At 37.9% G+C, this 22,204-nt stretch overlaps 2 protein-coding genes across 3 annotated transcripts; one reads left to right on the forward strand and one right to left on the reverse strand.

The window, feature by feature from the left end:
- The first annotated feature begins 113 nt into the window (after positions 1-113).
- Positions 114-1,752, forward strand: figla (folliculogenesis specific bHLH transcription factor). The gene has a single exon (XM_020926898.2). It carries the CDS (start codon positions 222-224, stop codon positions 795-797), a length of 576 nt encoding a protein of 191 aa, XP_020782557.1. The 5' UTR covers positions 114-221; the 3' UTR covers positions 798-1,752.
- Positions 1,753-1,858: 106 nt separating this feature from the next.
- LOC110161942 (centrosomal protein of 164 kDa) lies at positions 1,859-18,348 on the reverse strand. Of its 2 annotated transcripts, none has more exons than XM_055147930.1 (27): positions 18,208-18,348; positions 15,255-15,338; positions 15,046-15,157; positions 14,280-14,643; positions 13,941-14,048; positions 13,785-13,862; positions 13,619-13,708; positions 11,570-12,493; positions 10,687-10,731; positions 10,533-10,603; positions 10,046-10,444; positions 9,580-9,711; positions 8,868-9,063; positions 8,644-8,718; positions 8,442-8,564; positions 7,801-7,944; positions 7,624-7,707; positions 7,474-7,542; positions 6,692-6,972; positions 5,766-5,927; positions 5,046-5,214; positions 4,620-4,727; positions 4,409-4,508; positions 3,616-3,900; positions 3,330-3,393; positions 3,117-3,236; positions 1,859-2,516 (listed from the first exon to the last, which is right to left on the reverse strand). In XM_055147930.1, the coding sequence occupies exons 2-27, from the start codon at positions 15,331-15,333 to the stop codon at positions 2,423-2,425; spliced, it is 4,476 nt and encodes a 1,491-aa protein (XP_055003905.1). In that variant the 5' UTR covers positions 15,334-15,338; positions 18,208-18,348; the 3' UTR covers positions 1,859-2,422. The 2 variants fall into 2 exon arrangements, with proteins under 2 accessions (XP_055003905.1, XP_055003904.1); XM_055147929.1 differs by having other exon boundaries at positions 13,785-13,865.
- Positions 18,349-22,204: the final 3,856 nt, after the last annotated feature.

The raw sequence follows: 22,204 nt of genomic DNA on the forward strand, positions 1-22,204 counted from the left end.
TGTACGCAGAAATTAATATCGTGGATCGTTATTTTAAATTTTGGACGTTTATCGCAATATTGATCTAAACTTCCGGTGTGATATTTGTGCGCGTGCCGCCCATGATTAGTTGATTCAACAGGTGTGCTCGGGTGTGCTCAGGTGGGACTCGATTAACACCTCAATTTTTGGACTAGTTTACTCAGAAAACAAAAACAAAATTTGACTTACATTCGTGGAAAATGAAAGCACCTGAGAAAGAACTGATGGGAGACATTCTGAAGCGTTTGACGGGAGAGTCCGCTTTACCCGTTTACTCCAACATCGAGAAGTACAAACGAGGCAAGGACGGGCAATACTTCGTGGCCGAAGACTTCATTGAAACTGTGAAAAAACGAGAAATGGTTAACGCCAAGGAGCGACTCAGAATCCGAAACTTGAACACCATGTTTTCACGGCTGAAGCGGATGGTTCCTCTGATGCGTCCCGACAGAAAGCCCAGTAAAGTGGACACGCTGAAGGCTGCGACCGAGTACATAAGACTGCTCGTGGCTGTTCTGCAGGATACGGACGGTAATAATGGCGATGGTGCGGATTATCTGAAGAATGCAATAACGTACTGTCAAAATGAAGAATTGAACAATGACCTATGGAGGGTGGAGGACTTCCTAAACTTGCCCGAAGATGAGGTGTTTGCGGTGGGGTCTGAGTCTGGAGCAGAGGATGGAGACTTAACGAGACTGGTCTTGCAGGATTGTTCATACCAGTTCATCATCCAAGTGTCTCCAGACCAAACTACGATGCCCTCACCGTGCTGAAATGGAGACGTGCACACACCGCTAGGAGCAAGGACCAAAAGTTTACTTGCCAAAAAAAAAAAACTCATGGAGCTTGTCTCCATGGTTAATATTCAAGTCCAAGGACTCCTGCTGTGTGCAAAGGCTACCCTCGTGTGGTGTGAAGTTTTTTCTCCCAAATTAGACTTCGTGCATTTCAGAAAATTTGAGTAAATAAAATGAATGATAAGAGAGCTTCTAGTCTGATAAAGTAATCCTGTATATGTGACAGTGTTTTTTTTCCCCCTCTGCAATCTTACTTTCAACTGGTTGATCATAATTCATTTAATTAAAAAACAAATATTGTTTTGTTTTATGAAATTGTGGAACATAATTTAAAGAAATAATTCATTTAGTTTGCTTTTCAGAAATATAAGTTGTGTCTAAATATGTGAGAACATGAACCTTTAATAGTCATTTAATCACAAGAAAATGCACTGACATAATTTAAGTGAAAACGTTTTTGTACAGTTGTGTATATTTCTTTGTCTAAATTGTGCATTTTACAAAATACTCTAAGTTGTAATGAAATGCTATCCTGGTTAGTGACTCTGTACTGTGCATGGAGGGCATAATTGTTTCAGTATGCATAGTGACAAAGCACTTGATGTAGGCCTACATTTTTCTTATGTTTATTTTTTTATATAAAGGACATAATTTGAGCTTAGGAAACTACAATATTTCATTTGTATTATGCAATTTTGCCAAACTTCATCAGAAGTGTATACAATCTCATTGCTATCTGTAACAACTTAATTTATATATGGAATTTATGGAAATGAGCAGAATAAATACGTTTTGTTTGGGAAAATAAAAGTTCTGCATAACGATGTCTTGAATGCAGGAAAATTAAGATTACTCAAGCATGTATGAATCACTATCTAAAACTCTAAATATAACTTTTTACAATCATTTATTTTACTGAATTTAAACAAAGTAGGAGGGACTGCTTCATGTACTAGAGAGTGTCCAATGAAAGCCCACTCAACCCTTATGTTATTTGAGGTGAATTATTAAATTGAAAAACAGCAAACAAAGTTCCATTCATTCAAACATTAAAAGATTTATTACAAAAATAGCTATGTACAAATACACATATAAAACATTAAGACTATATGTACAAAAATCTGTAAATAAATAGTTTTCAGTATCACTGTTGTGTTACATAGGCATCACAGACAACATTGGCCTTCCTTTTACAGCAATGTAATGTGATTGTAACAGCGCATTGTTCTTGACAAAATCCATGTTACTGATATTAGCAAATATCCAAAACAGTTAACAGTATAGAGCACTGTAACAATTAACAGTATAGAGAATAGTAACTACGATTGTCAATGTATTTTCAAACTAAACCTTAGTAAACAATGACCAGTTCTGGCTTGAAGCACATGTAAACTAAACTTAAGTTACAATAAACATAATTTTTAATGCATCAATAATGTAATTCTCTTCTCTCTTTGTCAAAAGAACAGCAGCACTTGTTAAGTCCTTTTTTAGCCTTATTTAGTCCTGTTATAGACTTGGTTTAGATCTCTCTATTACAGAAATCCAGCAGACAGAGGACAGGAGTTTTAGCCCTATGCACTCACTCATATAAAGTAATGTCAGTAATGGAAAACTCGTATCTCATTGTTGTCGTCCAAACCGAGCTGAATCAGACCACCGTTTGTCGCAGGACGATATCGAGTCAATAAAGGTCTGAGCAGCAACATTAAGGGATAAAAAGGTGTAAAAGAAATGAAACAAAGACATAATTGCCAAAATGAGCTTTAAAAGTCCTATATTTCACAAAATTGACCCTTGTGAGCTTTAAACCATATTATGCTGTTACCTCATCAAAATATACCTGGAGTTGTGATGTGTTTCATTCCCACATTTGAGTAATCTGTCTACATTTCCAGGCTCAAAAATGCTCACCTTGAGATGTCATGCAGTGGTATTTTTTTTACAGCTACTTTTTACCTTTAGTTCATTAGAGATTAGCAATTCCAGGTCTGAAATAATCTAAATGGCCCTTGTGAAGGTGTATGGAGTGTAAAAAAAACAATAGCACAATTCCTGTATTACCTCATGACATCACAAGTTGGAACAGTGTTTCCAGTTTGAGAGAAGAACTACAAGAACCATAAGACTTGTGTGTTAAACGTGTGAATGAAACAAAACACAACTCCAGGTCGGTTTGTGATGAAGAAACAACATAACTTAGAGCAAAAAATAGTGTAATATAGGCCCTTAAGTCTCATTCAACTTGTGGACATTAATATTTAGTAGGACAATATTATTTTGCAGAAAGGATACATGTTGGTGTCTTTGCGTCGGATTTCGAGCCACCTCTTGTTACTGTCAATAAGGTCCTGAAGTCTGTGTCCATCTGCCTCCGTGGTGCTCTGCCTGTAGGGGGCGCTCCAGTTGCTTTGACTAAAACACAAAAACATGAGTCCACTCCAAAAATATATCTAATATATGACACAAAGTTATTATAACAGTAACAACACAATAACAGTTTATTACCTGAGAGGAGTGTGGGAAGAGTAGGAGGTGCTACGTTTAGAGACACTTGGCCCCATTGCTGCTCCTAAAATATTACAACATAATATTGATTTTTTTTACAATAAGAATTGCTAGCATATAATACAGTACAATAGTAATTAAATATTCATGTAGTTTAAATTATTTTAAACGAAACACCACAACAGATCTATCATGAAATATATGACCCCTGTATCAAAAGGTATAGATGGCAATTGTCTGAGAGAACACAACCTAACTTAATAAAACAAAACATATTATTGTGTACCAGGAAATATCTGCCTCCATCTGCTGTTGATGAGGTCCTCTGAGGTCTTCAGTCCAGTGTTGACAGTGGAGCTGAACATTGGAGGTGGCGGTGCCCAGTTTTCAGACATCTGTGAACGCCTCATGTGGGCTGTGCTGAAGTCCAGCCCGGGCTGAGGTAGAGAGAAGGCGGGGTTTGGTCTTTGGTCTAAAGAACCTAGCACTCCCACCACCGTGTTCAACTGCCCTGAAATCACCTGCAGGGACTCCACCAGGTCCTGGACTCTGTGTGGGACTGCAGCCTGATCTGAAAACAAGCATTAGATTAATATAGTTTACTGTTAACATTTGAATCAATCTATATAGACTAATGGTTAAAAAGTATTTTATTATTTCTTTAAGTAAAATGTAACTTTTCCAATGCCACCTGTCACCGGCCACCTGCTTTTGCGGACCCTCCACGAGAAAAGCTATATAGTGCACCTTTAAATAACGCTTTTTACTAAACTCATACACCAGTGTAACACTGGAAACTGGAATGAAGTGTCTTGCTCATGGACACAATAAGAGTATTTCCTGTCAGTAGCAAGAACCGTCAATCATCAGGTTATTGGACAAACATCTGTACCTTTTTATAATGACATGATAGATTCCTTTGTGTTTGTAATACTAAAGGCTAGGTAATTCCAGTGTCTTGCTCAAGAACAGAAACAGAATATACTTCATCAATAGGAGGAATCAAAACCAGCATAACTGCAGTTAGTGTGCTCTACAAACTCATCTGTTATTGCCCCTAATAGTACATATATTTTTACCTCTGGTGAAAGGTGGGTCCACAGTGCTGCTCACATCTGATTCACTCACATCAAAAGTCACAGTTCTTTCAGGTATTCGAGAAGTATTTTCAAACAAAGGCTGTAGAAAAAAAAAAAGTTCAGTTTGACAGACTAACATCCTTGTCAACAAGAATACAGGACAATTTGTAACAATTCAAACTAAAACTTTATCAAGTAGTGATGGCTGCACCTTATCGGTCAAGGAGCTCTCCAAATGCTGAAGTTTCTCCTCTTTTCTCTGTAGAAGTGAGATACCTTTTTGAACTGTCTGTTGCAGATCACCCACAATTTGGGCTTCCTGAAAGAAAAAATAGGAGAGCATAAAAACAATTAATTCTTGTTTTAACAATATACCTATTGTTGTATGCTAATGAACCCTTTTATTGTTTGATTATGTTATTGTTGATTGTTTATTGATTATGTTATGAAGGGCAGGGCCTAGTATTACAAGCAGATACTTTTGATTAGATTTTTAATAATAAATATCCAAAATAAGAACCCACAAATATAGAGAATGATATAAGAATATAAGAGTGAAAGGGGATCTTATCAAAGGTAATCATTTTGCTTTCACTATACCTCAGTATAAAAAGCAGTGTTCCCATTATTCCTTTACCTGCTGTAGATTGTGTATGATGTCCTCTGTTGCTCCCCTCTCCAGACCTGGGTTTGTCTGAGCTGCTCTTAAAGCCGCCTCTCGCTCCACCAGTTTCCTGCTCTCTCTCTCCAGGAACACCTTGGTTTTCTGGATGGAGTCTCCATGTGATAAGATGTACCTCTTGACACTGTACAGATACAGGAAAGTAGAATGATTATTTCACTGATAATACTAGAATTTTGTTTACATGTTTACAAATGTTACATTCAGAAACCAATATGTGTAGCCACAAAAAAATCATAATCAGAACTACCCAAAGTTTTTGCAAATGAGTTTCATAATTGATTTATTGGAAGCCTGAGTCAAATACAATGACAGTACATCTCTCCTTCAGTGTTTTTCAAGTTTTCTTTTCTGACCAATGGGTTTTCTAAACGTTTGTCCTTGCCGAGAGGGAGGGCCTACAAACAGGGGGCGCTCTGGGACAGTTATACATTTGCTTATTTCCTATCAATGTCTGTTAATCTTCCTGTCTGCTATCGTTTCACTGTATGATTTTCTAACTTTCTGTTGTTTAAATCAACTACTTAGTGAAGCCCTGCAAAACCACTGAAAATATGCTGTATCATAGAATAAAACTGCAGTTTAATTTTTTGCCATCAATGTGGAAGCTGTTTAGATGGATACAGCTGTAAGATACTTAATAAAAGACAAAAGACAAAAAGCCTGTAGCCTTACTCGCTGATGCTGCTGTGGCTATCAGCAGGAGGAGACAGTGGGGGGTCGAGCTCTTCCATGAGCAGAGGAGCGTCTCCGATCGCACCAGGAGTGTCTGGAGACTTTAGGTCTGATTTTGGGTCCAGTTTGGATGTACTCGCCTCAGCACCTCCTCCAATCTCACTACATAACAAATAGTCAACATAAACATCATTTTACACAGTTAAAGTCTTCTACTTACAATATTTACTTCTCAAAATAAACTTTCAACAAATGTAAGGTCATGTTCATAGCATTATGGCAAACAACTGTCAAAATTATCTGAAATCGGGATATTAAAAGTCACTGTTAACTGGTTTGTGTTTTGTCATTTTGGGATTTAATTATGTGATATTATTCAAGTGCTGCTTTAAAGGTGAACTATGCAAATTTCTTGTTGAAGGGTGTGTCACCTGCTTGTCTCATGAAAATTGTATTGTCTGTCATAGTACATTGCATGGAAATTGCTAAGTTTTATATTGTTTTGTGGAAAATTCCAGGCACAACATCTCCATGGGGGAACGAGGGTTTTGGTCCCACCACTTTAGAATTACATAGAGCCCCTTTAATAAATACAATCACTAATTACTGATATCAATCAATACTAAAACTAGTATAAATCTAGATACTCGTTTGATCAGGTATCAATACTAAAAAAGTCAATAGTGAATAGCTTTGAATGCACCCATGGACCACCTAGATGACTGAGGGATTTCTTATAAGGCCACATCATAATATAAAACAAAGTAGTAGGATTTAATGTACAAACATTCTATGATCTAAATAAAAACAGTTTTTAATTTGCGGTATCGGTATCGGAATTGGTATTGTGTATTGAGTCTATCCCTTAGTTTTGAGCTAGAGACATTTTTGTATCATGACACTATTCAGCACTACATAGTACCAACCTGTCCCTGAGACTGAGGCGCTCACACCTCTCCTGCAGCAGCTGGACCCTCCTCTCCAGTCTCTGTTGCTCTTCCCTGCTCTTCCTCTGCTCTTCTTTGCTCCTTCTCTGCTCCTCTCTGGCTCTGTCCCGCTCCTCTCTCAGTCTGGCCTCTGTGTTTTTGGCTTTGTCATGCTCCTCTTGTGAAATTCTCATCAGCTCCCGTGCCTGTCGCTTTTCTTCCCGCTCCCTCTCCAGCTCCTCCTTCAGGACGTCATGCTCGTGGATCAGACGAGGCAGGGACTAAACACACAGAAGTAGGGCTGACCGATTTGGGAAAAATATCTAATTGTGATTTTTCTGACAGGCATTACAATCACGTTTAGATGAATTTATGTTTTAACAATAAGATTCTGTCCCAAGTTCATGCATTCAGGAGTAATTATAAAAGTATAAAAAGTATGAACTGACAACCTAATACAGGAATCACATTTCAGGACATGTTTGTACAGAGTAAACTACAAGGTTACTATTTTTATGCAGAAAGATAGGATATTTTTTTGTTTGTGTAATTGATCGTACTTTGTGATTTGCTAATTGCGTCCATTCAAATTGCGATTTGGATTCTATTGCGGGTCTACACAGAAGTTAATTTGAATTATGTGAATATTTTGTGGCATTTAGTTTTACATTTACACAATAAGTACTTTGCAAGAAAGACGTCTACTTTGTACATATGTTTAAAAAATAAGCTTCCAACAATAAAACATATAATTGTTGTTGATATAAGTACTATGTTTCTACCTCTATCTGTCTGTCCACTTCCTGTTCCTCCACTCCCAAACTTTTCCTCCTTCTGTTCAAATCTTCTTCCTGAAAAATCAGCACAATAATTTAGAAACCTTACACTGTTGTGAAGTAGAAAAATACTACTACAGCTACTGCAGCTGTTACCTTGGACTGCAGCATAGCTTCCTGGCTCTGCAGTCGGCCGGTCCGTAGCTCCAACTCATTTGACAAGTCTCTAAGTTCATTCTCCTAAAAATAAATGTAAATATAAGGATAGTTTTGTTCACTTGGTGAATTCACACAACATATTCATTAATAAAAATATCTTTCTGCTGGTGTTACCTTGCGTGCGTTTTCCAATTGTACTTTCTCGATCTGAACATTGTGCTGTATTCTGATTTTCTCCAGTTCAAGACCATGAGAGGCCTCCAACTGGTGTATTTCGTCTTTAAGTCTGATCATCATACGCTCCCTCTCAAGGCTCTCCTGAAAGAGTAGATTCGATTTTATGTCATACTTTCAGATGAGACAAAAAGGAGCTAGAATTCATGTGCAGACTACATGGTATTTTGGTATAGTATAAGCAATAGCCCAAAGGAAAAAAAAACACAAATACATAACCAGATCATTTAAATCAGTGTCTTGCTGTGCACATTGTGGGTGTTGTATTGTGAGATTATAGACCTGATCACTTATAAATGATTCTAGTTCAGTATTTGTGGTTATCACATCATTTTCCCTTTAGCCAAATAATAAACCAAAGGAGATGCCAACAATAAGAATTAGCAGTAAAAAACATTTGTACAGTTGACAGAATTGAATTTCTCCTTTGCCATGGATCCTACCTGGACATCTGAGGGATTGCACAAAGTATTTGCCAGTAGTAAACCAGCTTTTGTTAACTTTTTTTTAATATTGTTTTGGCTAATGCATCTTTGTGGCTGTTTTTCCATATAGACAGCCTGTGTTATTGTGCCAGTTACCTCGTTCCTGTATTTCTCTCTGATGTCATCAATCTCTCTCCTATGCGCCTCCTTCAGCTGCTCCATCTTCCTCCGGTGCTCTCGCTCCTCCTCCTCTCTCACTTCCTGCAGCACGTCCGACAGCTTTGATACAAACATTCAAATTATTTAAAAGAACTAAACACAACAGAATGTTCATGAATAGTAAGTAACTGAATCTAACCTCCCTACGGTATTCAGACAGATGTTGTTCAGGTTTGGAACTTGCAACATCTGTCTTTTCTCCAGTGCTTTTGACCTTTACACAAAAACATGACAAAAAGCAGGTGGCAGACCCAGAAAAGTTTGATACAAAACATGGTTTTGGTGTAGATAAACACTGAAAATATTTGTACATGATTAGGCACAATCTAAATGTGCCTAATATGTCCATGCCAGTCTCCTTGCCTCTTGTCTGAGGGCGCTGAGTCTCTTCTCTTTGTTGCTCTGAAGTCTCTCTTTCTCCTCCTCTATCTCCTCTTCAGTCTCAACCTTCAGTCGCTCCAGGTCCTGCTTCTTTTTGACTTCAAGCTTCTTTCTCTCTGCCTCTTGTTCCTCTTCTAATTCAGTCTGGAGGTTTGCGAGGATGGCTTTTCTCTCCTGCCTGAATAGGATGACACAATGTACACCAAATTTTAGTGCCCTTTCATTCAAACCACAATTATGACATACCACTATTATTATGTTATTATACAGGTCTTATAATCTCCCCTTTACTTTGTCTTTTCAGATTATAGAATATTATTATGTCATACTCATGGTGGACAAGAGACATTTTTCCCTATTTTTATTGTTATGATAATTTCATTAAAATATCCAAAAGATGAATTCACAAATGTTGAACCTGAACATGCTATATTACCAGATATATCAGCATTTTAACAAAATTTGTTTTACCTGCCCCCCACCTCTATTGCATGATATTGTGTTATAGAATGTTGTGATGAAATTCTTTTTATACTTTACTGAATAGCTTTAAATAAACTTTGATGCATCTCACAGTTATATTATCAATTGTGACAACTATAATCGGGATTAGTTATAAAATCAAATTATCAAATCAAATTCTGCTATTACATTTTTGCAAATATATTTTCAGTGAACCACAATCGGCTCAAACCTGATTTTTTGTTCCTGCTCCTCACAGTGGGCTCGTATAGATGCTCTGAGCTCCTCCAGAATTTTTTCAGACTCGTCTTTAAGTTTGGCTTCTTCCTCTTTTCTTTTTGTTACCAGTGACTCGCGTAGCATCCTGGGACGAAAAAAGATTTACATATGGTTTCACTTTCAAAATGGTTTATTTTGACTGGTGGTGTGTGGGCAAGTGTGAACATACTCTATCACATCATAATTTAGACTAAACGTGATTAAACCCAGAACTAAACAGGACTAAACCCAGTCTATATCATGACTAAATATTTTGTTTAACTTAAATTTACATAAAGCTCCTGATTGAATAGTTATTGGATGGGCCTCTTGTATAATTAAAACAAATAATTTCAAGACAGAATTCCTTTATGGTTTTCATAGCTTTCACACTGGTGCAATATATACAATGAATAACAACAAAGCTACAAACTGCATACCTCAGTCTCTCCTCACTCTCAGCCTTTAGCCTCCTCTCCTCCTCTTCTTCTTGTCTCTTCAGTTCGTCTTGAAGTTTTTGAATCCTCTTTTGTTTTTCCTTCATCAGTTTCTCTCTCTCCTCCTGTTCCTCACGATCTGACGTGTGTTCATGTCTCTCAATAGGCTCATCTTTCTTCTCTCGGCTTTGAATGGACAACTTTGTATCTTGACTTCGTCCTGGGCGGCCCCTTGAAGTTTCAGGTCTCTTAAACCCAATAGAAGACCCCAAATCAGTGTTTTTGGGGAGGAGGTGGTCTTTTGTGTCTGAATGAGAGGAGTCTGAAAATGTAGGAGAAGGACTCGATTGATGCAGCTTCAGACGATCCACTCTGGGAGCAGGTGCCTCCTTCAGCTTTGGCCTAACAAAATACCCAAAATTTACTATGAAATGCAAAAAATAATAATAAATAAAGAGTATTATAATATAATATAAAATATTAGGCTTACCTGGTTTCAGCAGCCTTTTTCTCTAATGATGGACTAATTGAGCTCAAGAGGTCTTTTATATCTCCCAGATTCTTCAACAAGAAAATATATTTTCATTAATAAATATTTGAACATTGTAAAATACAAGAAATATATAATGCTAATTTCAATTAACCTTGTTATGTGTGAAGGAGGAAGCATCACTGTTTATACTGTCATCCTGCAAGGGTAGATGGTAATTTAATTTAAAAAAAATATATAATAATAATATAATTATGATGATGAAGTTACTACAAACACACAACTGCACAAAATCAAAGCATCTACATGCAACACATCTCAGGCAAGAGAAGTGGCATGTAAAAAATGAGACGGCAAAGCAAGCTGTATAGAGGGAAAGCAATTAAACTAACGAAGCTAGCCAGTCTAAAGAATTCCTTATGATCTTACAAAAAGAAATAATAAGGTACTCCTCATGGCTTTGCACATTTTGGACACAAGTATTATTTGTTCCTAGTCTTAAATTGCAAAAGTCCACTCCTAAAGGGCATTTTGCAAATAACGTTAACCACAAGAAGAATCATGATATTGTAATGCTGATATTTGGCACAAATATTTTCTGCCCCAGTCTGTCTGTGCCCACTTGTCATTCCCAGTTTGTCCTCAGTGTATCAGATTTGTCTTTTTGAGCAGACTTGAATAAAAGTGTAAATAGGAGAGCAATTAGGCTTAAAAATGTATGTTCACAAAACCATGCAAAAAATGTAAAAAAGTTTGTAATGAGTCCTACAACTTTACTTTCAATTGTGGGTCTTACTATGGATTTTAATATCTAATATGTATCAGCCAAACCCACAAGACAAATATCAGCTATCCGCTCAAAATATCCATATAAATCCATATCAGACCATCCCTACAGAATTACGTACATTATACTAATATTGTTCAGCTTAAACAGTTTGAATCTTGTAGCCCCTGAGGCAGAGGAGATGGATGCCTAGAGGGTCTAATGGAGGCGTGACACACAATGATATGAACTAGCTCACAGCAAACACTACCTCTGCAGCACTGGGCACTTTCTTCATTCCAACCTCCACTGAATCCTGCTTTTCGTCTGTGGTTTTTTGGCTTCTCTCTGCTTCAACTTTGTGCGTATCTTCAATAACTTCCTCCTCAATTTGTTGTCCTGTTTTATTTTGAATTTCAACATTTGATTTCTCTTCTACCACCTCCACCTCTTCTTCAATGCTTAAGCTCTCCTCCCCTGCTTTACTAACTTCTTGTTCCACTTTAACAGCTTCTGACTCAAAATCAAGAATATCTTGCTTATTGTCCATCTTGTCTATGCCATTCTCTTCCTCTTTTTCGCTTTTAAAACTTTCCAAAACCTCATCTGTGTCCTCAAATCCATCTTGTTCATCCACTGAATTCCTCACAGCTTCATTGCTTTTAATATTGTCTTCCCCATCTCTGTCCAAACCATTAGGATCAATGTCATTTTTCTGACCCTCAATTCCTACGTTTTTATTTTCTTCTAAACCAATAGCTGCATTGTGGTTATTGTCTTGTCCATCATTTATTATATTATCATCTTTTTCACTAAGATTTTCACCTGTTGTTTGTTTCTGGTCCATAATTTCCACAATCTCAACTTCCTGTACATCTTTTTCTTTGTTGATATTAGTACTGTCATCTCCATCACTAGCTAAATTATCTTTTTCACTCATCTTTTTATCTATGTCGTCGTCCTTAGTCTCTGCACCTTCAACCTGCTCTGGCCCTTTTACTTTATTTTCTAGCTGTTTATGTATTTTGACAATGCCGCCATTTTGCTCCTCACTAATATCCTCCCCGTCTACATTGTCTATCTCCTCTTCAATATCTTGCTCTGATTGGTCTGGAGTTTGATTTGGTTTAGAAGGACCAGCTTTGTCTTCTTCTCTGTCTCCATCTTGGCCGTGCGCCACTGGAGACTTGCGGCCCTTAGTGGAGGGAAATGGAGGAACAGTTTGTCACAAAAAGGAGTGTGCAAAGACATTGGGAAAAGTAAGGCCAATATGGGAAGGAGTACTGCTTAAAAAACTATGGGACCAATAAAGTCAGGACAAGGTCTTAATTGTCATGTTTCTTTGATGAACTGCTCATGGGCTTAAGTGTCTTGTTTAATTTTTACCAATTAAAATATAACATTACTCTGAAAGCCAAATATATAGTATAAGAGCTCTTATAATGATGCAGGTGTTAATCTAGCAACTTTGGCCAATTATAACATAAATAATATAATATAATATAATATAATATAATATATAATAATATAATAATAGAAACACTGTTTATTCCCAAAACTAAAGTTAACTTTAGTTTAGTTTTCTCTCTCTTGTAGACAATGTGTTGTTTTTTTTTCCTCTCACTCCCCGAAAATAGAATTCTAAGCTCCGTCTCTGGATGAAATGCAAAACATTAAGGAGTGCTGCCTCTTAATAGCCGTCCACATATTAAAATCTGATTTCACTTACTAAATAATTGGTTTAGTTCTACACAAGCAGTCTTTAGAGTTTGCTTGCTTGATTGCTTGAGTAAAACATGGAAACATTTTTGAGCCATTAAGGACTCGTAAGAAGTCATTTCCCGAAACAATAGCAATGACAGTAGGCAGACAGCAGGACAAAGAGGAGGGTACAGTGGCAGCCACGGCCAAGTCCCAACAGCACAGCAGCTACAGGTGAGAGGTCAAAAGTGAAAGAGGTGAGACGGGAGTGACAGGAACCAGAGAATTAACAGGAGATGATTAACAGACAAAAGACAACACATATATTGACAATTAAGATTAAGATCGTACTACTCTAGTAATAAAAGAATGTTTCAATTATGTCTACTTGCTCCTCATGCACATAAAAAATCTATGAAGGGTAAAATCAATATGGAAGCTGTTTTATCTGAATTTATGAGATTCTGTAGAGGTTTTTCTTGCTCTGAATCTGCAATTGAGGCGTGACATTTATCAGCACTAGAACAGTTGATTGATAATAAATTCATGTTAGCCCTCATAATCTATAATAATAATAATAATAATAATAGTAATAATTATAATCATAATTGTGTCTTACTTGATGTGAAGGTGGCTCTGGGCTAAGGTCTCTAGAAAGGGCAAGATTTTGTAACTCTGGCTCTGGAGCTTCTGCACTGCCTTCACTGTCCTTAAAACATAAAAATATGTTTAGATTATTAATTAAAAAAAGAAACATCATAAAAATCATAAAAAATAATTAGTACCTCATACTGTAGGCCACTTCCAAGATCATCTATATTCAAATGGAGGTTTTTCAGTGGACGGTCTGAATCATTTCGACTCTGTTGTAAAATGTTCAGGCTGATCAAACCTAATACACATTTTAAACAGAATCTTGTTAAAGGCAAATGTTAACGTACCTTATTTTCATCATCGTCCTCTTCATCATCCAAACCGGGTGAATTTAAAGACACTCTCTCTTCATGTCTCATGCCCAAAACACTGGACACACCACTGCTTCTGGGATCCTGGAAACAGCAGACACTTAATCACTATTACTACACCTATATAGTCCTACTATTACTCCTCACAACTTCTTTCTGATAAAATAAGGAAAATAAATTGTCACTGCTTTGAAATATTGTAGGTGTACAAGAAAACATACAGGTGTCTGGTGAATAACAAGCCAAAATGATTATTACAACAATGGAAGTAATGTTTTACAAATGTAGAAATGCATGCTATGTTGTAAACATTACCCCGAGGGAAGTCTTGAGTGGCTCTAGCCCCCCTGCACTCCCCAGAGGCCGTCTCAGAGGCGGGACAGACCCCAGCGGTCCAAGTCCCGGGGCGTCTAGACCCCGGAGAGGAGCCAGCCCCCCAAGTGGAGACGTGAGGGGTCTCAAAGCAGAGCCCAAAGAGTCCTCCTTCTTTTTCTTCTCCTTTTTCTCCTTCACTTTCTTTTTCTTTTTGTCCTTTTTGGCTCCTCCTGAACTCGCTGCCTGTTTACATCTCTCTCGTTCCTGGATCACAAGATTGCGGTAGTTTTCGTCACCTGGATGTTCCCATGACGACTGTCCCGTGGAGAAGTTGAAATAGTAAATGTCCCCAGTTACATCTTGGCTGTAGAAATAAGCAAACAAATGTTGATACGGATATATATAACACCCTGAATACATTTTCAAGCCACTACATGTATTTTGCCTACCCTTGATCAATACACAGGCATCAACTTCACACAACCAACAACCCAATTAATAAAGCACGATAAAAAAAATCTATTGTGCTACTTACTCTATCCACAGCTGTAAGGAATGAATAAAATCTGTAACTGCACTGTAATATCAACTTTATGATTGTATAATAAGAAACTGTTTTGTCAACACAGCTTTAACATCACTACAGCTAAAATGGTCCTGGGGCTGTTGTTAAGGAAACCCCCCCTCAAGTGTCATATGTCAAAACCACATGTTAAGTGTTGATTAGGACAAAACAAACAGACACGGCTTGGTTTTTACTTCTCACCATGGTTTCCAGCCACTGGGCAAAGGGGCAATAACTCCCTCGCGGGCCAACCACATAAGCTCTGGCTCAGTGTCTGGGTCAATGCCAATCTCTTTAGCATAATCTCTAACCTCTGGGGTAAAAAAAAAAAAGTTTATGAGAAAAAACAAATTTTAAAACGTTTATTAATGTAACTATCACCACACGCTGGCTGAATATATCATGCATACCTTGTTCAGAGGGAATATAGTCATCGTCATATTCCTCCTCAAGGATGAGCTGATCTCCTACTAGAACAGCTCCAGACATGTTCACTGAAAAAAAACAATGTCAATTAAAGCCGCGCGCGGCGATAGTGGCCCTCGCCCCGGCGCGCACCGCCCCCCCACGCGACCTCCGAGGACTCGACAGCTCGTCCACCAGAAAAATTACACAGTGTACCTTTAAATGTTTCAGAGGAGTCATTGCGCCCCTACTGGCCAAACGTGGAAAATGCAGCATGTTCGTAATAGACTTTTTTGCTTGTAATCATGCAGAGAATTTTATTCCCGAATTTGGTACAAATCCAATAATGTAGATGTTTCATGTCTATGCTAGGGGGCACTATAGAGTTCACTTTTATTGAATTTCATATTTCATTACATTCAGGCCTGGATCACACAGTTGTGATTTCGAATTTGAGTTCTCTAGGACAATGCTTGTGGCCATGACAGGTCACCGAAGAAACAGGAAATTAAGGCGTTTTTGGCCAACGTGCTACGGGTGAACCGTAAGGAGTATCCCCAAAAAAATTGGCAACTTCTGTGAGTTCATGTCTGTAGATGTGACATGTCAAATCTGAGCTCATTTGTACCAAACCCCGGGGACTTGAATCTTTTTGTAGACCCCCAAGTCAAAACGGCGCCGAATGTTTGATCAAATATGGCCGACTTCCTGTTCGTCATAGGGTCATGCTCCAATTCATCTTTTGGCTTGTCTCATTGTTCTCTATCACTGTCCCGAATTTCGTTTCCCTGCGACAAACTTTGCCTGTCCACACTCCCATTGGGGTCAAATTCTAGGCGGCGCTGTTGAGTCGGGTCACTCGGGTCATTGTTGCGATGCCCATTTTATCGAATTTTTCGCCGGGCCGATCGATCTGGACCCCGGTTTGGGGACTTTTCGTCCATGTTCAGGGGGTCAAAAATGCGATCGTTTGGTCGGAAAAGGGAATAAAAAAAAAAAGAAACCGGCGAAGAACAATAGCCCTCGCCAGTTACTACGTTACTGGCTCGGGCCAATTAAAGCCGCGCGCGGCGATGGTGGCCCTCGCCCCGGCGCGCACCGCCTCCCCACGCGACCTCCAGGGACTCGCGACCGCCCCGGCACCTCACCCTCTCTTCCCGACATCCACCCAGGTCGACAGCTCGTCCATTAGACACATTACATAATGCACCTTTCAATATTTTTAGGAGTCATTGCGCCCCTGCTGGCCAACAGTGGAAAATGCACCATGTCCGTTATATATATTTTTGCTCATAATCATGCATAGAATTTATTCCCTGAATTTGGTACAAATCCAATAATGTTGACATGTCATGTCTATGGTAGGGGGCGCTATAGAGTTCACTTTTCATATGTTTTATAGTTTATTATATTCAGGCCGTGATCAGGCATTAGTGATTCAAATTTCAGCACGATCGGACTAAGCCTGTGTGTGTAATTATTTTTTTTAAGTATTTTTGGGGGGGGGAGGAGTCTTTGCGCCCCTGCTGGCCAACCGGAAAAAATGCCCCATGTCCTTAATGGACTTTTTTGCTTGTAAACATGCATAGAATTTAATTCCCGAATTTGGTCCAATTCTGATAATGTTGACGTTTCATGTCTATGCTAGGGGGCGCTACAGAGTTCACTTTTATTAAATTTCATATTTCATTACATTCAGACCTGGATCACACAATTGTGATTTGAATTTGAGTTCTCTAGGACAATGTCTGTGGCCGTGACAGGTCACCGAAGAAACAGGAAATGAAGGCGTTTTTCGGCGGCGTGCTACGGGCGAACTGTAAGGAGTATCCCAAAAAAACTTGAAAATTTCTATGAGTTCATGTCTCTAGATGTGACACGTGAAATTTGAGCTCATTTGGAGCAAACCCCGGGGACTTGAATCTTTTCATAGACACCCAAGTAAAAACGGCGCCGAATGTTTGATCCAATATGGCCGACTTCCTGTTCGTCATAGGGGTGCACAATGATTGGCTTTTTTGTTTGTCTCCTTGAGTTCTATCACTGCTCCGAATTTCGTGACCCTATGACAAAATATGCCTCTCAGACTCCCATTCATTTTAAAATGTGCATTTTCAAGGGGGCGCTGTTGAGTGGGGGGGCTTTGGGCATAGTCAGGATGCCCATTTTATCAAATTTTTCACCGGGCCGATCGATCTGATACTCAGTTTGGGGACTTTTCGTCAAAATCGCGATCGTTTGCAAAGAAAAAAAAAAAATAATAATAATAATAATAATAATAAAAGAGCGTAAGAAACCGGCGAATAACAATAGCCCTCGCCAGTTACTACGTTACTGGCTCGGGCCAAAAAAGAAACCGACGAAGAACAATACCCCTCGCCCCTAACTTTGTTAGTGGCGAGGGCCAATGAAAAAATATATAAAACATATCATCATAAATCATATACATTATATATTCCTGATGTTTTATTTATATGATGGCCTGTTAAAATAATGATTAATGATTTGTTGGATGAATACAGCAGGACAATAGACTCTCGCTGTTACTAATATAAAGAGATAATTCAACTAGTACGGACATTCTTTCTTGTAGATCAGAATAAACATTTGTGGATACATTTTAAAACTATAACCATAAGATATGTTATCAAGTTAACTGTGTAAATAAAATTATAGTAATAGTAAACCCAAACAGTCTGGTGGAGGTAACATGTAGCTACCTAATAGGATTAAGTTAGATTATTAGTCCCACACTGACAAGTACCGTGTAGTTAATGTATTTTGAGTAGTGAGTGTGACAGTGCTCTAGTACGAGACTGCCAACTTTCGAGCTCCTCGGTTAACTCAAATATAGGATTAGCTCCATCTCTTATTGTCTTAGCGCCCTAGATACGAGTTGTTAACGATATACAAGAAAACGCTTCAAGTTACGCTTTTTTGTTATAGCAGGCAATTTACCTCATATATCTTTTAATTGGAGACTTTTCCCGTATACTTTTAACTCCAATCAGTTCTCATTCGGGGCATGTTTCATGTATAAAAAACAAATGAAAGATGCAAAAATTAAAAATAACGCATCTCCAAGGACGCTATCCCTGCTTCCTGTTGACGTTGGAAGCACGTCGCTGATTGGCTGAAATTCTTATTCCTGCGCAAATATTTGGACGGTACTTAACGCAAAAAAGGTGTTACTGCCACCTTCTGTATTGGAGTATGAAATGACGTTATCGATCACCTTTAACCAAATGTCTAAATAAATAAAATATTAAATATTGTAAATGTTCTTCAAGCATTCATCATAGAAAACCACATTCATATCCTATACAAATACTACAATATACTAAAATTGTGCTCATACTAGCGTTGCAAAGCCTGATCTCGTCAGGTCTCAGAAGCTAAGCAAGCCCTGGGTAGTTCTTGGCTGGGGACCACTGGAAATTCCAGTTGCCACATTGGGGTGCCCGTGGCAAAAGCTGTCGTTGTGTCCTTAAGCAAGACACTTCACCCACATTGCTTAGTAATAAAGTGAAGTGTGTGTGATTGTTGGTGGTGGATTATTCTTTTGGGGGAAATCACATTGACTAACATCCTAGACTGATAAAATGAACCATAGTCACCCCTAACTTTAACCTAAAGTTAGGGGTGACCTCAGATCAAAACATTCATGTTTTGATCTAATAATAAAGGATATACATTATGAGAACTATATCTTTGTCCCCATCAATTGAAATAATTTAAATTGCCAGAAAAAACATTCTAATGTTTTGCAGTTTTGTTTTGTTTTTTTTTGTTTTTTGTTTGTTTGTTTGTTTTGTCCTTGTTAAAATAAAAAAATAAAAAAGAAATCATAATAATGTGATTTTTAATATATTGTTTTTTTATTTTTAAGGCTTCATCTACATTAATGAAAAAGGCACAAAAAATTGTTCTACTCACTGCTTACTAAACAGCCTGTTGTGAATTTAGTGTTTAAACCCCACTGCGGTTTCTCAAATTGCTCCTAATTCCTTTAGCCTCCCATTCACTACTGGAGGCTACATTAACACAGCTTTGCTAAATGACTGTGACTACTTAGGGAGCCACTGGTTTAAAACAGGCCTTTGTTATGCAAGTCAGTGAAAAGGACGGAAACAAAGAAACAAATAACATATTTTCTTGAGACTATCTGTGTTTAAAGTTGATTACACAGGAAGAGGGCTAAAACAGTCCATATGTGGTAAGTAGTGATTCACTTGTTTAAATGCAATAGTGTAGGCGTTTTTTGGGAAAAGGGTAAATGACCTCTTTGTCTTGGGCAATGGTTGTTTTATACTCTGAAATCGACCTTGAAAATCAGATGACTAACTCAACATTCAGAGCCACATGTACAAAAATGTAAAGTACAAATCTAGAGTATAAAAACCTTCAGAAATTTACTTGCTACTAATTAAAGCTAATCATGCGTTTCAAGGTACAGAAATGGTCCTTGTTATAACAAATATTTTGAATCGGTCCTTATAAAGTCATTCACTGTAATATAATGTTTATAGTTTTAACCTAAACAGGTATAAATAAAAAATAAATAAATCAAGATGACATTTTTTTAAGGACAGTCAGTACAATGTATCCTCTCACCCACAGAGATTATCTAACATATTGACTGCATGTCCCTTGTTGGTTTGAGGTTATACGAGTACAAGTCTGTTTAGACTTTGTTTTCTCACTGTACAGCGCAGAGGGAGAGGCAACCTACAGTGTGGCTCCAAAACCAGGTCATTAGATTATAAATAAATAAGTGTAATAAAGCATAAGTGACCTGCAGATGTGCTATTGCAAAACAGTGAAGTGGAGTTGGCTGCAGTTTCTGACAGTTACAGCTGTGACAATGGCCCCCGCAGACATTTCATCAAATCAGCACGAAGCACCACATGAACTTTGAACCTAAACCAGGACGCGATTAAACAGTGGATTGGCAGATTAAATATTTGTCAGTAATTACTTCACATTTGTCTCACTTTTGAGTGTGTACTATATATTTGGGCACTTTTCAACTAATTTAGTTTGCAAAATGATTGCTGTTTGTAACTATGCCATCATTTCTTTAAAGATAAAATAGTTTGTTCATGTTGCTATAATAACTCAATAGTAGAGACTGCATAACATTGCAACTTCTGCTTGTATCTATGCCATTGGTTTGAATTTTGACTCTTCTAAATTGACAAATTCCTACTTTCGTATTCACTCTCACATGTGACACAGGCCACTAGAATTCACTGACACTATGTGAACTCCATCAATATAATACTATACTAGAATACTTTCATGCAGACATTTTATTACTTATAAGACATTAGATTTATATAACACATTTAAGACATCCCAAGAGCTTCACAGTGCATTTATACATTCATTCCACAATTGGTGGTGGTAAGTATTGGAGCCACAGCTGACCTGGGATAGACTAGAATCTGTGCCATTAGCCCCTCCAACCACCACAGACACTCAAACACCACATTCATAATAGGTAATGTGAGTGAAATGCCTAATGGCACAACAACAGTATTTCCAGTAGTATCCCATCCAAGTACTGACCAGGCCTGGCCTTGCTTAGCTTTCAAGATCTGATGATCAGGCATTGACAAGCTGGTGTGGGAATTATTCTTAAAAAATGGTGAGTACTTTCTAGCATTAATTAATCCCCAAATATTCTTCTCTTCAGGTTTTGATTAAACACTCACATTTTGTTAGCGATAATGGTGCCAGTGTAAAATAAGAACCGACTTCATCAAATTGTTCATCAGGTCATTTATTGAAGAAATATTCTCAAAATACCAGTTGCATTAGACATGAGCATGTTGCCTCAGAATGGGATCACCTGTACCAATGATAACACATGCGTTTAAACACTATCTCCACTTCAGGTAAAGGTCTCGCTGATAAAGTGGAGATAGATGGCTCAAAGTGGCAGCTGCATCGACACTGAGCAGAAAGTCTGTCTCAAAGGTTGAACTCAAGAGATAAGACAAATCCTTTACAGAGTCTGGCCTCAGGCTGCGTGCTCTGCTCATTACCGTAAATTATGGATACATAAGAGAAAGAATGGTCAGTTGTGACAGGTAGCGCACACAGTAGTTACACTTGCTCAACATTTGATAAATAATATAAATAATGGTATATATTATGCATAATATAACTGCCCTGGTTCTGAAAGATTGGAGTTGTGCTAGTCCATGTCAGTCTCTCTGACAAACCACATACTTCATTCATACCTTGGCAAAGTTATTTATGTCTCTTTATGGAGAGAGAATTATTTTGTATGTTTTAGACCTATCACATCATGATATAAATCATCTACCACACATAAATCAAAAGACCTAAACATTAGTTTTCAGTAAAGCATGTCCCTACCTGCATGAAACTGCTATGTTTGGAGGCACTAAATTTGCACTCATGTTGAGATAGTTTAGCTATATTGTTTTGTAATCTCTTTCACACAAAAAAAAGATAGTAAAAGCTAATAATAAACTAAACTAAAAACATGTTTTACAAAGATGACAGACGACTAACATTCCCACTGTATTGAAAAAGTAGGCCCTCAGTCATCCAGGCAAATTAAAAAGCAATATTGTTAAGTTTAAATATTCTAAAGATGCTTAATTGCCCAGCTCTGTTCTTGTCTCCCAAAATTGGTGAGGAGGAGGGGATGGGGGGAAAGGGGGCATGGGTTATAAATCTTGCTGTAGACGGGATGGGGTCAGGGGTGAGTGCTCTGTCATCTTACTGTCCTCACCCTGTTATCAACTCACGGCTCCGGGCCACCACCATCCAATCACAGCAGGAGTCCCACAGGAAGATAAGAAAAGAGAGAGTCAGACAGAGAACGGAAAGTCTTAATATTTTATTTAGCAACAAGCACAAAAAACAACAGAGACTATTATACAATTTATGTTTTTATTTTGAATTTATTATTACTATT

Source organism: Boleophthalmus pectinirostris, unplaced genomic scaffold (genome assembly GCF_026225935.1).
Source record: "Boleophthalmus pectinirostris isolate CB_2022bp ecotype Guang Dong unplaced genomic scaffold, ASM2622593v1 HiC_scaffold_9, whole genome shotgun sequence".
NCBI classification, from domain to species: Eukaryota; Metazoa; Chordata; class Actinopteri; order Gobiiformes; family Gobiidae; genus Boleophthalmus; species Boleophthalmus pectinirostris.

Coding starts and splice junctions, on each gene's coding strand:
- figla (XM_020926898.2), top strand. CDS start 222: ATGAAAGCACCTGAGAAAGAACTGATGGGAGACATTCTGAAGCGTTTG.
- LOC110161942 (XM_055147929.1), bottom strand. CDS start 15,333: ATGTCTGGAGCTGTTCTAGTAGGAGATCAGCTCATCCTTGAGGAGGAA. Junction 10,604..10,686: donor CCTCCTTCACACATAACAAG/GTTAATTGAAAT, acceptor TTCTTGTTGAAG/AATCTGGGAGATATAAAAGA. Junction 7,708..7,800: donor AATTGGAAAACGCACGCAAG/GTAACACCAGCA, acceptor ATTTATTTTTAG/GAGAATGAACTTAGAGACTT.